At 42.0% G+C, this 18,387-nt stretch overlaps 1 protein-coding gene across 3 annotated transcripts in view; it reads left to right on the forward strand.

Moving 5' to 3' along the window:
- Positions 1-12,936: 12,936 nt before the first annotated feature.
- rhbdl1 (rhomboid, veinlet-like 1 (Drosophila)) overlaps positions 12,937-18,387 on the forward strand; it is a 53,767-nt gene continuing 48,316 nt past the window's right edge. For 2 of the 3 annotated variants that reach the window (XM_063481399.1, XM_063481397.1), the window contains exon 1: positions 13,413-13,589. In XM_063481399.1, the coding sequence (XP_063337469.1) occupies positions 13,485-13,589 (105 nt within the window). In that variant the 5' untranslated portion in view covers positions 13,413-13,484. The other variant, XM_063481398.1, reaches the window with a different exon arrangement.

Here is an 18,387-nt window from a genome sequence, read left to right on the forward strand (position 1 = left end):
CAGGCGCGTTAGTGAGCCTATGAAGCCTATCTGCGGACGTGATTGAGAACACCAACTGCCAGCAGCTGATCTAGCGGACTCCATGGAACTGGCGCCGTCCCGTTTGTGTTTCTTCATCCTCCAACTCCTGACAAATATAAAAACTCCCGATGAATACTACCGAGCGGAACATCACGGGCTGATAGCAGAGACATTGGGCTTCACGCCGGCACACTCGTTGTCCTCCGTCCGCGCCGGCCAACAACTTTTATTCCAGGAAAACCCGCTGGAAGTAACGCGTGTCGTGAACAATTTTGCACAATTCGCATTAAATTGACCCAAACACGCGGAATCTGGGACAAAATCACCCAACGCACATCGAAACTGCATCTATGCTCGTGCTGATGCACGCGGTTCGTGCAGTGCAGGAGTCCGTTTTTCCTTTTAATACATGGATACATTTTCACAACTAACACAGTCCGGCCATTGACTTTGAGTGACGTGGTCGAGATTATTTACTGTTAAACCACGTATAAATTAAATGTCACGGTATCCAAGTTGCAGGTGACACTCGGGACGGTAATGTGGGTTTATTCGGATCGTGACACGCTTCGTGGGGTCCCCGTGTTTGCTCATTTTGAGGTAGAATTGGTTATAACTGTCACTATGGCAGTCTCCACTCGAGCTTCATTGTCAGGAAAGTTGCCAACACCTTCAAAGATCAGGGATTCTGATAGCGGGTCTTAAAATTGATCACACCGTTTCTGACAGGGGTCACGGATGAGTGGTCGCTGTATGACCAGGTGGGAGTCCAGCTGCACAGGGGGGACCGCAGCCGAAACCAAAGTCCTTCAGTATAGGGCGCAGTGATGGCTTTCTTTTGTTCAGGAACTGGCGCATTAGACCACAGTCAATAACAGGTTGGACGTGTGGTTTTGCTCATGATAGTGAGGGTCTGGGGTGCCGATGCAAAGCAGCCAAAAAATAGATCCCAGATAATCAACTTTGCAACAATTCTGCTGCATTATTTTTCATTTTAATATCAGGTTTACTGTCCCTCCCTGCAACGCCATTTTGATTCCTATATGAAACTCACAGCCACAGGAGTAGTGCTCTCACCCGACTTTTGTGACGTGCTTATCCAAGTTATTGGGGACTAATTTTTGGATGGATACCAGTTTCTGTCCTCCTGCGCATCACACTAAATGGTGCACACATACACACACAAAAACCACGCCGACAACTAGGCAGCTTTTCACAGAGGAGGTCCTCCACTGTAGGCTACTGCAGGATTCTGCCCATTTTGGAGTACCCACTAAAGTACCCACTATTATAAAATTACATTTAGCTGGATTGCAATAATATCTCACGTGTCTGTTTCTATATAAATATATATGAATGATATATAAATGATTTCTCTCCCTTGTTTATCCACCTGTGTGTTTATAGTGAGTTTTAAGGACTGAGTGGGTTTTGTTTTGGGGGGCTTCTGGCGTGTGTGTTTCTCTGTTAACCACAGTCTGGGTGAGTTAGTGGGTTAGTGAGTGAGGAGGGATTGAATGGGTGAAAACGATCAGAGAGGGGAGGGGGCGTAGAGTGAATGAGTGAGTGTGTGTGTGTTTTTTCCCCTTTCATGTGGTACACATGGAGCTTAAGAGGGACGGAAAAGATGAAAGGATGAGTTATGAATGGATGAGTGTGTGTGTGTAGGAGGGTCCATATGAAATAGTATTTATACTCATATAGCACAAGTGCACGGGTGGCGTTGGTGGTGTAGGTAGGTGAAGGAGTGAATAACTGAGCTCAGGCGAGCTGGAGGGAACAAAAATATGAATGTGGTGTAAGTGAATGGAGGAGAATAATTGGGCCGTGCGTTGTGCGTGTACGCGTTTGACTGTATAAACACTCACTGCTGGTTTTATGATAATATGGACAACATCTCTATTGTTTGTGACTCCTTTTCGGGGTCAGGAGTAACACGAACAGCGTTCGCGTTTCGGCTTGTTTGATTGGAGTGGAGGGCTGACTCCGGGGCCGTTGTTTTTGTCACCGGTTGCTCGCAGTGACGCGTCATTGTTTTTGGCCGCTTGTGCCCCGTTTAGGAAGCGGTGCTGAAAAACAGCAGCCAAACACGGAGTTGTAGTCCAGTTAGACCACTCCCTGCTTCCACCGGCAGAGGGACGTCCTTCACACCGGCTGGACCTCCCGAGCCCCGCTCAGCGCGCAGCATCGAAGTGATTATCGGGGTAATGATATGTAACTTGACGAACGTGGCACTTTTATTAGGACCGTCGCGGAGGCGTTTCTGTTTCACAGGCGACTCATAATTAACAATTATCCGCTGATGGTCTGAATCCCTGCCACAATTATAGCCTGCTGTGGCCCCTTCCCCCCACCCCCTCCCCTCAAGCATTAGAGTCTCAGTGGTGTGGGACAAGTGATTAAGTCGATTAATCAATTAGTTGCTCGAAAGGAAATAATTTTTGATTGATTAATATTTTATGCAAACATGGGTTGGTTCCCTTGCGCGGTATTTGCTGCTTTTTGTGTTTCACATTACAATAAACTAAACAAAAGGAGCTGTTGAGGTGGCTTTGGACTCTGTGTAGCTTCCGAGCCTTTTTAATTACTCCTCAGTTTTGTTCAAACCTTTAACAAAGGAAATGATCAGCAATCGTGAAAGTAATAGTTGCAGCCTTATGTAGGCGGCGCTGAGATGGTAGAGCGGGTTGTCCACTAATCAGAAGGTTGGTGGTTTGATTCCTGGATCCTCTACATCAGTATAAGTATTATTGCGCAAGATGCTTCAATGTATTTATTAGAGTGTGAGTATGTGTACATTAGGTTAAAAAAGAGAGATATGTTAGTGTTTAGAGTGTTCAAATAGAGTAAAGAAAAAAAACCTCACTGCATAAGTACCAGTCCATACATGCTGCCTGTGATCTTAAACAATTCCTGATGCCATTTTGGTGTTGACTGTGCATTTATAGGTCATGTGTGTGTCTGAGATCCGCCTTACATAATGTTTGACCCAGTGCTGGTGTAGTTGTCTAAAGTTGGAGAGAGTGGAGTCGGCGTTATGTTACATATGTATTTACAGAAGACAGCTACACCATCACGTCACATGTGTGTTAGCGTTCCCACTCTAAATTTATCTGATGCCAGTTTGTAATTTTAGCTGAAGTAAACCATCTCAAGTCTCGTCCTGTCGCTGCATGGTCCAAAGCATTCTGGGTAACATCATCCACCATTTTGCTTCTGAAGGCCTCATTGTGCTGCCTATCAGAGAAGTTGATCGGATGTCAGAGGGTCCAGAACTGCCCAGCACACAATTACACTGTGTGACGTTTAAAAGAGCACTGCTTTAAATTCAGTATTTGTAAAACTGGTTTTGTTACGGTCTCATAAATACACCACACAAACAATTTCCCTCATTGTTTGAGCAGCTTCAGTGTAATTTGTCATATTTTACTTCATGTATATTTAGTGAAATTATCCTATCTGGAAGAGTTTCCAGTCAGTTACAGTAAAAGGACTGTTTTAAACTAAAATGTGTGACGGGAACATCTCTCTATGAATACATTTTGAGCATAAGGTTGGAAGCGAGAGGGATGTAAAAGGCTTGCTCCAAATTTGTTTAGCTGCCAACAGTTAGTCTCAGAATCCATGTCTACAACTAAGATAATAAAACAGATGACTACACCACCTCTTAAACAGCAGAGGTGGGAATCGCCAGACATCCCATGATACGACATATCACAACACTCATCATATGATATGGCAGTTTTTAACATTTTGCAATAATTAAGTAAATCAACATTGTCATTAAAATTGGCTGTAAATGTTGCCATAAGACTGAGTCAGTCTATTAGTCTTTGCATGAATGCGGTCAAGTTGGAAATGACATGCAATCTGTTTCTGACAATACAGCAGTTAACTGTGATAAATCGTCAAAATCACACATCTGTTGTTGTCCACACAGACTGAAATTTACATTTAACTGTTCCATTTGTGCTCAGCGGTCTTCCTGTACCACAGGAATATAACCAGTTAGTTGCCTCTAAAACTCTGGTTACAATTTCTTAACAAGAATGATTGGAATGAAGAGGCCAGGACCTCAAGATGGTGCACTTATGATCTTGATTTTTTACCCAATAAAGTAGATGCAAGTTATGAAAACTGGGCAGGACAAGGCTTAACAGTATACTGTATGTTTTATGATAAGGGAACTGGGTTTTGATTCACTCTGACTTACAGACAATTCTTAGTATACAACTTCCCTTTAATTGGGATGAACTCTTGTTTGGTTGTTTATACTCAGTAAACGTGGATAAAGTGACCAAGCTGGCTCCCTATTAAAAAAATGTATATTTTTGGTAAATTCTAAATAATAATAATTAAAAAAAAAAAAAAAAAAAAAGGAATATAACCAGAATATGCCAGAATCAGCTGGCAGCCTGTCCCCTCTAGTTGTGCTCATTGACGGGGACTCATTCAGACTAATGCCAACATGTCGGCAATCTGTCTGCATTTATAAATTAGACAAATTATTTATTATTTGCAAACCTTTGACAGTCTCTCTCTGAGTGATTGCAGTCAGTCCAAGTCAGACTAGTGCAGAAAGCTCACCTCCCATCAGGCAGTATGAGCTGTCTTGGTGGTAGCATTTCTAGACTATTTTAATATATTTAATAAAATATTGATATTTGGTGTCCTTGTATCGATATAGTACTGACAAACAAAATTTCACAATATTATGCTGTGTGAATATTTTTCCCCATTCCTGCTAAACGGTGTAAAAACACTGAACAAAAACCAGAGCTATTACCTGTCAAGATCATCTTTTCCACACAGTATGTCAGTTGATGGTCTGTACCATGATCTGCATGTGAGATAGTGTAACATTGCTCCCAGAATAACCTAAATAATAAACACAGATCCTTGTACACTGTATAATTTATCCATGCTAGAAAAGGGCAAATCAAGGCTGAATACGAAATGAAGCGTTGTTAATCTTTTAACACTCGCACCTTCCAATAAATCCACTTTACTTAAAATCTGCTGTTTTGCATTGCTTTATGATAGACTTGAACGCAGGCCAGCCCTTTAGTGTTTGTGCAGCAGCACATTTTTGTTCTTCTGCAGGCTTTGTGCTTCAGCTTCTTTAAAAGTTCACCAGTTAAATCTTTCAAACTGCCAAGTCTGGGCTTTAGTCTGGCTGGTTTTATTTGAAAGAACCATTTGTGCCATGTTTCAGCACATAGTGGCAATATGGCAAGTCTCCAGAAGTAATCGGACACTTGGCTGACAAATCTGTGTTTGGTTCGCTGTGTGTCATTTCTGTGTTGGTTCACGCTGCTGTGGATCACAACTGTTGTACTGATTATCAGATCCTCTGTGGATCTATAAAATGTAAGCCCCTGGTAAGCCTTAGAAGCAAAAAAACTGAGTGTAAATCACAAACATCCACAAAGAAATGAGAAGAGTTCATATGAAGCTGTTCTGTCAAACATGGTGGTGCTTCTTTCCTGGGTTGGGTTAATAAAGCTGACAATAGAAGTGGCCCAGTGGCATCTGCCTGCGATTTCACAGCTAATGGAAGCAACAAGAAGAATTCTTAGATTAATCAAAACTCCCCCACTCACAGCCAAAGCAACCAAAGAGGTTTTAGGATGAAATTACGAAATATTTGGTCATTTTTGCTTAATCTGGTTGCATCAGGAAGTCTATCCGGAGCAAAAATCTGCCAAATCAAACATGCAGATCGACCTGCTGTGGAGCAGCCAAAAGTAGTTTGTTTTTGCTCACTTAAGGGAAATGGACTTATAGAGTTCTTTTCTACTCTACCTGAGCACTCAAAGCTCTTTATACATGCACCCATTCACACACACTGTTTTCCACACCTAAGTGCTTTCTATCCAGCATTCACACTCTGATGAACACATCGGAGAGCAGATCAGGGTTCAGTATTTTGCCCAAGGATACTTTTGGCATTCAGGCTGGAGGAGCCAGGGATACACCCACAAATCTCCAATCAATATATGACCACCTCTAGCGTGTGTCAGCTTGGTGCATGCATAAGATGATTCTGTTTATGATGTGTCTCACTACTTTAGAAACCTTTTGCACTGTCTGTATGACAAGTTGTCTGTCCTTCAGTTTGTGCTGAGACTCAAATCTCTCAGGCTGATTTGAATTGTGATGCAGTAGAGGGCCCGAAGAGTGAGAAAAATGTGCAACTGCCCAAATTGTTACTGTCTGGACTGTATATCATCATTTTATCCCTGTTCAGGCTCAAAATGGCAGTTATGGATCTGAGGTGGACATTGTTTAGTTGAACTGTCATTTACGCTGTCACAGCTTTCTGTGAGATTAGACCTTTACCACAGTGACGCTAGGCCTTGCTGAGAAAGTGAGAACAGCTTTTTGACACTCCAGTGGTTTTAATATTGTTGTCTTCAGGCCAGCTGGGTGTGTGTGCTCTCCGTTCAAGTCTAAGTGTGTATTCTGGTTTTGACAGCTGTGTCATCGCTTCGATGTCGGAGCAGGTGTCAACGGCCAAGTGCTGCGCTGACTGCTGCGCATCCAAATCAACAGAGGCCGTCAGTTCGCATCGCACCAAGAGGTTCTTTGTGAGCGTCTCTTCAAAAACGTCCTCTGTCATTTTGGTATGTAGAGTAGTTAACTATTTCCACAATGTCAGCTGTCAAACCACCTCTCGTATAACAGGCTGCTCACTGGACACAGTGTGTCAGAGCACCTGTGAGCTGTCAGTCACACCAGCAGAGGCTTTGGTGAGGTATTGTCAGCTGACAGTTGAAAGATTGTTTTGTTTTTTTAACTGAAGTGCTGAGCCAAAAGATGATCAAGCAGTCATCTGGAGTTCTTTCAGTAAACTAAAGTTATCGTATTAAGGTGAGATGGCACAGGCAAAATCCTGTTTCATACTACCTGAAAGAAATAGTTCCAATAATAAGTTTAAGTCTTTATCTGCAGTGAATGGGTCATTTGGGCACTTTGCAAATTTGCAATTGTATCAACAGTTCAGGGTGGTGGTGCTGTAATGGTGTGGGGCATATTTTCGTGCCCCTTACAACAAGCTGAGCATCATTTAAACATCACAGCACCTTGTTCAAACTACACCATGAAGAATTAAAGCAGTTCTATAGGTACAATCAGGTACTAGCAAGGTGTACTTAATAAAGTGGCCCACGAGTGTACACTGACTTTGTCAAATATACAAATGCAGCATTGGCAACTTGCATTTAAAAATCTAATTTCTGTCTGTGTTATGAATGTTTTACAGTCGGGTTTGTTTTTATGTCATCCAGAGCCCGACTAACAGAATTTTTTTCCCCCTTTAAAAATGGCAAAAATGTGCTTTTTCTGGCTTTTCCCGTTTGTGGAAATCTGAAACAAGAATTTTGAGCAGTTGCTAATTTGCAACAAACATTCAAAAAACTTACAATATAACAGGAAATGATTCTTAACTGGGGAAGAGCCAAAGTGATAACTGTTATTAAAAATGTAATTCGTCTGCAGTGTCTCTCTCTCTTTCTCAGTAACAATAAAACTAAACCAGAGCAGCATTTAGTTTGTAATCAAACACTTATAGTGATATTTTGGTTATATGCTGTCACATCTGATTGACACTGGCACTCTTAAAGAATGCTGAATTTAGCTCTAATCCTGACTTTAACCTTTGCCCCTTTAATACACCGGGACTTACAGTAGGTAGAGAACATGAGCAAAACAAGCTGCTGCAGCAGTCAGACACTAACTCTGAGCTGTGCAATGTGTGCCAACTTCATTTTAATTTAACTTTTCTTTGGTTTGTCTGGGGTTATTTTTGTTTTTGCGTTTTGGTCTTTCTCCCATTAGTTTCATGGTTTTATTTCAACATCTCCTATAAAAACTAAAATTTGATTGATTGTTTTTTGCTTTTCCTGTGCTACCAGAATATTTTGCAAACTTTTTTTCAAAAAATCTGGGAGAAGAGTTTTGCACAGAGTGCAGTTCTGGCGTCTTGAGGTGCTGATTTTTACCAACAGAGGGCAGCAGCATTTTAAACACACGCTAGAAATTGTGTTATTTGGCATCTATCAACATAATCACTGACTTGATGGGAATTAAAATTACAAAAAATGTGTCAGAAATTTTTGCCTGTGTCAGATGATGATGAAAGTAAATGGTTAAAAAAGAAAAAATAAATGCAGGCAGTAGAGACACTTGGGTTGTTTTGTTCATTTGCAGTTCTGCCCAGATGTTTTGTTTTATACCACCAATAATAATCAGTATTTAGTCTGATCACTGGTGGTCACGGTTACGGAGGATGCGGCTTTGTGGGGCATCCTTATGATCCCCTCTTCTTCTTGTTCGCTGAAGACAGCTCTTTATGACTCTGATGGTCAGAGCGGTGCAGCACATTGAATAGAAATATTTACATCTGTAGGGCCTAAAACTTTAATCGCTGTACTTCATGTGTAAAACACATGAAAGCACGTGGAGGACAAACTTGGATTCAGATGGTGCAACTGCAGCCTTAAACAGCAGAGGTCTCTCCATGACTCCCAATCCTATCAATGAGAAGATCCTCGGAAAATCTGATTTTTACACCACATTTGTAGCACTGAAAACAAAATTTGGGTCTAATCTGCACTTCATGTTTTCGTGTGTGTGTGTGTGTGTGTGTGTGTGTGTGTGTGTGTGTGTGTGTGTGTGTGTGTGTGTGTGTGTGTGTGTGTGCGAGAGAGAGAGAAAGAGAGTATTGTGGAGCTTACTAGTAATTAGTGCCCTCCTATGAAATGAATCAGAGTTGGCAGAGATCATAGAATATATAATACAGTCCTCTTTTTAGTAATTTTCCCCTCTACTTTTCCTTCCCCCCCCCCCCCCCCCCTCCTCATTTCCCTCCAATTTCTGCCTCCTTCCTCTGACTCTCTCCTTCCTCTTCCCCTCCTCTTCTGTTTTATGTCCCCAAGAAATCTTCTAAGTAGAGCAGTTTGGATTAAAACTGTGTCATTCAGTGACCTGATTCATTTTTCTGCCATTTTTATTTATTTTTTTTATCATGTGGGTGATTCCCTCTATTGCACAATACCTGCTGCTTGACATTCAGTGGCTTGAGTGTGAAGCCCCTCATCTATTTTAATCCTTGTGATTAGCGGAGGCTAACGGGTTATTAGAAAACCCCCTCCTGGAACAAGCCGTGTCCTTAATTTACAGAAGATTAGATTAGAAAACAATAGAGTAACACTTGAAGGCTGAGATCAAGCACACTGGCAGCATGCTGAGCGTTCATTATATTGTGCAGACTGGATTATATTTTCACTCCAAAACAACTTTCAGACCAGCCACTCTCCCTGAGTTTATTGTCTCTTTTCTCTCAGTGAATTCACAAACTTTCTCTTCCCCCTGGTTGTTTTCCAGGAATGTTTCCCAGCGCGCACCGGACAGCGCTCCAGCTGAGCGTCCACACAGAAACATCCTCAGGTGTCGATGTGTCTCCTTCCCACTACTCCCCTTTCAACAAACCAGACAAATAAGATTTCACGAGGTAATTTCTTGTTATTGCTTTCTGCAGCGCGGTTTATACTCTTCATAGACGGGGCCAGGAATCGATGAGTCTGGCTGAGATGTTTTACTTTACTGAATATGAGGTACAGCGAGGTAAACAAAGGCTCAAGAGGTATAGTGTATCATCTTGAAGCAGTATGCAATATCGGGGCATTCACGAGTGACTGTGCAAGCTTTTGATTGACTGGAGTGTTTAAGCGTCTTGCGTGAAATGGTATACTAGGCATGACACATGACACATCATAACAAACATCTCCACAAAGGGAACAAAACAAAAGGCAAAACGGATTTTTCTGCCTCTTTTGTTTAACGGACGTCTTTCAAACACTGAGATGGCAAATTGTTTGTTTTGGGGGTTTTTTAAGCGTTATTTTGTGAAATAGTGGCTCCTTACTTAGAGTAATGAAACAAATACAAAAACATCATGACTGCGTGTACTCCAGCTTTTAACACAGTATGTTTATAGGGTGAAGTGTAACTTTCAAACTGGTTGTAGATTCCTTACATATGAAGTTAAATTTAAACCTAAGGATCTGATCTGAAAAGGGTGACTCCAATAACTTCGTCTTCAGTTATGAAAACTCTAGATTTAGCCGATCAAACCTTGCTCGGTTGTGTTTTAAAAGAATTTATTCCACAGCAGACATGTGACAGCTGCCTCTTCCCAGATGCTGTGTTATTAAAGCCAAGTGCTTTAAAAAAATATATACATATATATATAAAATCTGTGTAGAACCTCACATTGCTGCAACAATCAAAACTGCATCGTTAACAGAGCCTTATTTTCAGTCCAGACTGAGCAGCAGGTCTGAATATCAATTAGATTTAATAAAGATTGGAACGAGATTTAACAAAAGTCTTTTAAAGATTGTTTAAGATAAACAATGATTTTTTTCCCCACCCTGTTTAAAATGAATCCATAGTTTGGAGTCTCTGCTTTGTAAACAGACGTATCCACCTCTCGTGCTAATAATGCTAGTGCAGGCTGTGTACAATTAAGCACACTGAATTCAGACCTTTTAAGGCATTCATTTATAGCTTCATCTTACCGCACTTTCAGTGAAGGACAGCTATTCTCACAGACACCTGCCTTATGGACCCGCAGGTCGTTAAGCTGGTGAGAAAGAGTGTAGACTGGTGGTCTAATTAATGTGCATTTCTGCCTTCCCTGAAAGGCCTTGTTATTCTCTCCCCATTCTCACGCAGAGGCTACACCAGTGTTTTGTCTGCAGCTCTCAGGGCTTGTTAAAGAGGAGCAGGTCTGCCTGGGCTCATCCTGCCGTCTGCATCCATCCACCAGAGGTGAAGGGTTTAGTCGGGCTCGTTCAGTCGGGGATGCTTCAGGCAGTCGAAGACTGGACTTTCTTTGGGTCGACTAATGTCACTTGGTTTCGGTGTAATGGCAACAATGATGCTTGTTTGACCTTTGGTGGGGCCGTGAGCCTTGTTGGCATGTTATTTACACCGCTGAAAATGCTGTTTACTTGCATCAAGTGCCATTTTGTTCCATCGAGGGCATTTGACTTGACGTAGCGTGACTGAATAGTGCGGTATGTGTTTAATTTTGGATTTCTATGCTAAGAAATCTCATGAAGACTACATTAAATTCACCTTTTGTGTTCAGTTTTCCAAAGTCTGGGCGTTTCTCTTAGGAGGGTTCGCTGCTGTTTTTCTTACCGCACTGGATATATATTTTTTTACTTGTCTATCATTGTTTGATGGAAGTCCTTTGAGGTTACCAAGGCAACAGTTGAATCCAGGTTCATTTTGGCAGCTTTTTCAATCTGTCTCGCTCATTGCAGTTTGCAGATCCTCCAGCAGTGACCTCGTAATTAGATCGGTCGTATTCAGGCTCACAACTACCGAGTATTGGAGACAAATTAATTCTTAACATTGATTAGTAGTCGAACAAAGAACCTCATGGCGTGACTTCAGTCTTTCCATGCAGGGAGGGAAAAAATGGAATCCTGTCATCTCCATAGACTTGGAGACTAATTATTAAGGTTTTGTTCAAACAGGAGTGTCAGACTGGCATAATGGGAGGTGACAAAGAGAAGGTCTGGGAGCTATGCCATATTCACTGTGGCCCAGGCCAAAACCATTAGAATAAATATGGCAGTTACTTATGGCTTTGTATAGCTCGCAGGCTCCATCTGACCCAATAAAGCACAAGACAATACTGTCCTTGTAATGAGGTATATATATTTTTTATTTATTCCTTTCTCACATTGAAGAGAACTTATAAACCACTTTGCATCTATATGAAGAGAAAGGTCCGAACATGTGGTGCAATCACTGCAATCATTTAAGCAAGCAGAGGGACTGTGAGCCACACAGAAGACATTAAACATCCCTGCCTCACCCATTATCTGTTAGCTGAAGTGGTCCCTGAGTCACAGCCTTGTCACTGTGCTCCACTGGAGAGGGTTTAAAAAAATAAAATAAAACTGAGATTTACATTACACTGCCATTATCACCATTGTCCTGAGGAGGAGGGGTCACTGTGGATTTGTGCAGGAAGAAAACACCTTTTAAACGATCTCAAGAAAGGACTGATGCCCACCTGAACGCTAACAACTTCAGTTATTTTTATGTTCTCCTCCCCGCAACCGGTTTCTTTATTACCTGTCAGGTGTTGTAGATTGAACCGTTGTTCTGATATTACTTAATGAACTGTTGCGTTGAGGGTTCTGGGTCGGTGTTATTGTTGTTGTGGTATTCGTCTGAGCTCAGTGGACGATCAGTGAGCCAGCCAAGCTGTCTGATTCAATTTCATGTTTGTGCGTGCTGGAGGTGGGAGTCCGTTTGATCATTAGAGCAGTCCTTACAACGAGCTAATGTGCCAGAGATTATAATTAGAACAAAGACGTAAAGGGCTGCAGAACAGTTAAGTTTTGATCAGTGGTATCAGTAGTTCTTTTTCCTTGTGATCCTTTATGTAACACATCTTGTGTGTGACTGAAATTGACAGACACAACATGGATAGTATTTTACCATATGTCTGTGTATTAGTAGCTTTTGTCTTGTTTACACTGTGTGGGTTTGTGTATGTATGAATGTAACAGACCAGACATGTGTCTGTGTGTGTGTGCATGTGTGTGGGTGGGGGGTGTCTGTAGCAGTAGTAAGCGCAAAGCCGCAGTGGAACCCATCCTCTCCTCCTTCCCCGAGACGCCTTACTTGTAGTGAGGAGAGGAGCCGCAGCCCCTGGCCACTCCTTCCCCTCCTGCAATTGGAAGCGAGAGGCCGCCTCCCTCCTCTGCCTCATTGGTATGCAGGCGGTGCAGTGTGTGTGTGTGTGAGAGAGAGAGAGAGAGAGAGAGAGAGAGAGGGGAGAGGGATGGGAGAGGGATGAGAGAGAGAGGGAGAGCAGGAGAGAGAGGTAGCAGTCAGTGCAATGGGATAGAGGAGAGCAAGAAGGAGGAGGCGAGTGAATGAGAGCTGCTGGATCTGCCTTGCCTTGCGTGCCTGCCTGTCGTCTGCTGAAGCTGGGTTTACCACCGCGCCACGCTGTACTGACACGGAGCAGAGTCACAGCCCATTTGCACCACCCGACGAGCACTCAGCACCCCCGTTTATCACCCCGGCGACGCCACTAGCAAGAAAACCCAGGGACCATTAACAGGAAAGGGGGGGGGGAAACACGGCAGTAACGAAACGGCCTGACGCTACTATTTAGGCACCAGCGGCTACCTAACCGTATCTCCCCCCTCCACCTTCTCCCATCCTTTCCAACCAGACCACCACTCCTCTCTCTCGCTCCTCCCTATGCCCTTGTCCTCGGCGGCTCCTCTCACCTCCCTGGCCAGTATATGGATAGAAGCTCCCTGTTTCAGCTCATACAAGAGCAGGTAAGCAAGGAAGCAGCGGCAGAGGTTTCTATGGTTACAGGATCCCGGCCACCTCGACGTCTACCCAGGGACTGAGACATGGAGGCTGTGCTGAGAACTGATGTTGGGATTGATAGCAGGGACTATGCGTGCACGGGCACAAATGAAAGCGTCTCGGAGCGATGTTGGCCGCAAGAATGTGAGGTCAGATCTTGAGCCACAGCAGGAGGGAGACCATCGTGTCACAGTCTATAGAAGGAATTCTGAAGGAGATGTGTGTGCTGATGGATGGATACTGAATATACTGAATGAATGGATGCTTGGATAGACAGATCGCTGTGTTCTCTAAATGAAGGATGGTTTTTAGTCTTTTGGTCAACTGTAAATGCTGCAGCAATCCTTCTGCATGTGTATGGTTGTGTTTGTTTTTCCTGCAGTTTAGGTTGAGTTGCTGCACTTGCCACACACCCAATATTAACACCAGAGGGTTTTGAGTTTGCAGGATTATTTAACATTTTATTTCTGAGACAGTTTCCCTGAAGCCCTGGTTTTATGTAAATATATATATAAATTTTTCCCCTTTAAGGTCAAATAACAGTGTCTGTTTTTAAACTTTTCCATCTTTCTTTTTTTTTGTCCCCAGCCATGTTGGAGGTTCTTGCCAAGTTGAAACACAGGGTTTGTGACTATATTTAGGCCAGTGAAAAATGTGCCTCTTGACATCTGTCCTCAAGCCAAGCTGCCATATTTACTCTTCAGTCATATTTATCTTTGGTCTGCCTTCTCCAAATTTACCAAAACCAAAATGGTTTCAACCAAAAAATCGTGTGCACGCTTGGGTTGTGCTGCTTGAAGGCAGACGTTCAGCTGGATTTTGATGTCTGTTTTTTAACTAGCATGTCTTCTGTTTTTAATGAGAACCCGGCTCACTGATTGTCAGGGTGTATGGACAGTCATTATGTCCAAGAAGGAAGAAATTGATTGTGTGCTGCAGAGTCTAGAGGGGTCACTAGTGGCTCATCTGCAACATATTGACTCAAGGGACTGCAAACATGTTAACATTAAAGTGCTTACACAGTAAACTGCCTCGCAGACACACACATCTAGACTTTGTACTTAGGATGCGTGTGTGTCTGTGGTTGCGTTTTTTATGAATGCGTGTGATTTTTAAAGTAATTGGAAAAAGCCTGTGTGGGTTATTTGAAAAGATGCAGTGTGGTGGCACCGGTGAGTCATGCACTGTATACGCGATTTAAGATTAAATACATTAGTGATTTAGAAACAGTTCATATTCCTTCACAGATACTTTGCAGTGTGAGGCTGACTAATCTCTGTCAATATCCATTTTCAGTGTAACAGGTCTTTAGCCGGGGGACAAAGCCAATATTTCCACACTGTAAATTACTAGTTGTTTTATTGATTCGGGGGTTTATGTTTTTTGTTTTTGCTTGGGCCAGTATTTGCATACAGTCAGTTTGCAAGGCCACAGCTGAGCATTTCTGTTAAGCTCAAGTCTAGACCAAAATCATTCACACTGGCTGACGACAGGCTTTCTCCACCTTTGGGACTCCATGCGGCGGCCTTTGATTTGGAAAAGGTCTCTCTAATTAAACTAAAATGAGGTGAAATCTGCCAACAGCATTTGGACGGAGAGCAGGAAAGCTTGGATTTTTTTTGTTTTTTGTTTTTTTATAAAGCCTTCTGCCTGCCTAAACATCGAGCACTTTCCTCCCTCATCTTTATCCAGGAAAATGTTTTGCTGAACATGCCTCATGTTGATGCAGTTCTGCCCTCTAGATTTCTCTTGTCACATTCACTGGAGGCTTTCCACAACAACAGCAATATCCTGCCAGCTTCTAAGCAAATCTACAAGTGCACCTGGAGATCAAGTGCTTCTCTCAAGGGTATTTTAACTGTAGTCGGATGTAAAGGGAGATGATCATGCAGTCACTGTCGCCTCTTAGTTTTTCCGCTGTCTAGCATGCCGAATCTGCCGTCTTTTACTTTTAAAGAAAAATAGATTTGGATATAACTTGAATGCTATTTCCCTTTGTTTTAGAGTGATGCATTTATCAGACAATCAAGTCAACAGGCAAATAAAAGGTATATGTTGGAGGGATAGGTCCAAACCAGGAATGTTGCAATTATGCATCATTCATTTCACTGCCGCTGGAAAACTGAGGCAAACTTGGCCTGATAGATCCTCAGATCGAGCATCTTTTAGTTGCTGTAGAGTTTAAGCATTTGGGAGTTTCAGTGAAGTCTTCCGAAACCACTATAGGTGGAGACTTGACGTCTTATGCATATGTAAGGACTGCAGGTCTGAAGAGAGGGGTCGTTGCGGGTCTGTCAGACTGAACCACATGAAAATGCTGCAGGGGGAGAAGAAGGCGAGCGCAACCGTAGAAACATGAGTTTATTAGTCTTTGTCTGCAGGAGGTTGTAGTGCTGAGCGTGGGCTATTTCTGGCCTATGCAGCCTCACACATAAACGCGTGCTTACGGTGGCCTTTCTATTCTAGTGTCCCTGATAAGGTAACTTGATGGTTGGCAGCGTTCAGCGACGAAAGCATTCAGGTCTAATCGTATTTAGATCTCACCCATAAGGCCTTGGGGTTCTGAATGCTTTTCTGACACATTTCTGTCCACCACTCTTTTTTTCTTCTTCTTTGTATTCAGCTGTATTTGAAATTGAAATTCCCTGTGTCTTCATTGTCTTAACATGAGAAAGTGGAGTCCGATGACCGTTTGCACCGTTTGGGCGCGATTTAGATCTTAGGCCTGTGACGTCGCAGCACTAGAGCGGTAAAGTTTAAAAACACGCTGATATTAATAGCACAGCAGAACAAGCATTGTGATAATTACGGAGTCAGTGGCCCAGTTGTTGGTGAACACCAGTGCATCCCGAGGGCAGCAGAAACAATTCAGAGGGTTTTGTTTTTTTTAATCTGATGTCATGCAAATACGCTTTGCCCTGTAAATGCCACAGCAGCGTTCAAGCTTGGTGCTCTTGTTCACAGACACCAAAGTGGACTGTCTTTTTTTTGGCTCCGCGCCACAGGGTTAGCATTGTGTCACTGAGTGTGTACCAGGGAGCCACACCAGCAGTGCTGCTACGTTCCTGTTAGTTAGGCGTTACTGAAACCACTATCCTTCCAATGACTAAATGCTATTTATCAAGCAACCATTCATTTAGTACTTGTAGCTACTGTGCATAGCCTGTATATAAAAGATGGACATGTCCATAAAGACACTGTTTACTTAAGTCACATTATGAAACTACAAATATGACTAGTGTGGGGCTAATTAGACTTAGAAACTAATTTGTTCAAATCTGCTCGATAGAGACTTGTAAATCCACTCACGAAAGTGTTTTCTTTATCCTACTTTTTGACTCTGAGGACAATAATTTATAAAATGAAGATCATGCAGTATTTTGTAAAACTTGAGACGACAAACTCATCAGGAAAGTGTCTTCTTAGGTCACAGATCAGGGGAGCAAGGGGTTGTTTTCTCTTAAAGTTTATACTACTGCACTGTAAAATCTAATTAGTTCCCAGAACTCAAAAAAATTATGGAAACTCGTTGCCTCAAAAAAATTGAGTAAAGCTTAGCTAAAAATGACTAAGTTAGGACAACGTATTTATTTTGAGTATTCTGTACAAGCTCATTTGTTCCCAGAACTCAAAAAAATTGGATCAAGTTTACGTAAGATGACCAAGTTAGGGCAACTTACTCATTTTGAGTACACCCTACTCAAAATGTACACAGCCGTGTTAGTTCCCAGAACTCAAAAAAATTATGGAAACTCGTTGCCTCAAAAAAACTAAGTAAAGCTTACTTAGGATGACTGTTAGGACAACTTATACATTGCAAGTCTGCAGTATTAAGAATAACTTGATATTTCTGACTTTCTGACAATACTAATTGTTTACCTACTGACAAACATTTCAAGTTCAACTAAATGAAAAAACAATTTGTGGTACCATGAATATCATTAAAAATAATTAACAACACTTTTGTAATGATGTTAAAATGAGCACAACTTTTATTTTCAAACACAACAAAGTACAACAGCCAACATACTGGACACTGTTCTGCTGAATAAAAATGATATTGCCATCACTGTTATAATCTTACAACGAAACAAAGTCTTAGATGTAATTATTCTGAAAATAAGTTTAGGCCTACCACAAGTTTGTTTTGTACTTACATTATTTATATAATCAACATAAAATATTTATTGTTCTGTCACAAGTGCAGTCTCTAATTTAAACAACACATTCGTTTTTCATTCCAACACAGGAGCTGGAATGTTGTAATATTTTAAGGATGGCTTGTTTCCAGTCCAGGCATTACTGCCTGAATGACTATCATGGATCGAGGTGATCCAAATGTAAGTGCAGAAGAAAGTCTTTAACTTCCCTTAAGTACAGTCGCAGTGGATGTGGGTTGGAGATGCAATGAGCTTGAACCTGCAGGCGACCATCTTCACTGACCACACCATCTGTGACGGAGGACTCATCTCTCCTGGTGTCCTGCAAGCAAACAATCATATTTTTTGGAACATGAACTTAATTGCTTTCTTAAAACATTTTTTCTGCATTTGGTATAAAACAGACTCCAATTTAGACAATCTCAGGCTCCCTCCCCGCCGGAGAGGTGACATTCAATGTCCCAAATTGTCAGTCTGGATAGCCGTGACCACCACGCAACACACAATATTGTCATGAAAGAATAATTTTAAAAAGGGCTATGCAAACATGGGCAATAACTTTCATTCTAATGATGTGCAAAATGATTTTGGGCACAAAACAAATTTTGCTGTTAGAAAACTTGCAGACTTCACTATATACAGTGTAGACCCTCTAAACTAAGTTTGGGGGATGTGATCTTTCAAGAAATGCAGACCAAACTGTTGTTGTTTGTTTACTTACACAGCATGTCTTGTAGAATTAACTGGAGTCACAGCAACAGCACAGTGCAGTCATATCTCAAGTCTA

Source organism: Pelmatolapia mariae, linkage group LG8, assembly GCF_036321145.2.
Source record: "Pelmatolapia mariae isolate MD_Pm_ZW linkage group LG8, Pm_UMD_F_2, whole genome shotgun sequence".
Classification (NCBI taxonomy): Eukaryota; Metazoa; Chordata; class Actinopteri; order Cichliformes; family Cichlidae; genus Pelmatolapia; species Pelmatolapia mariae.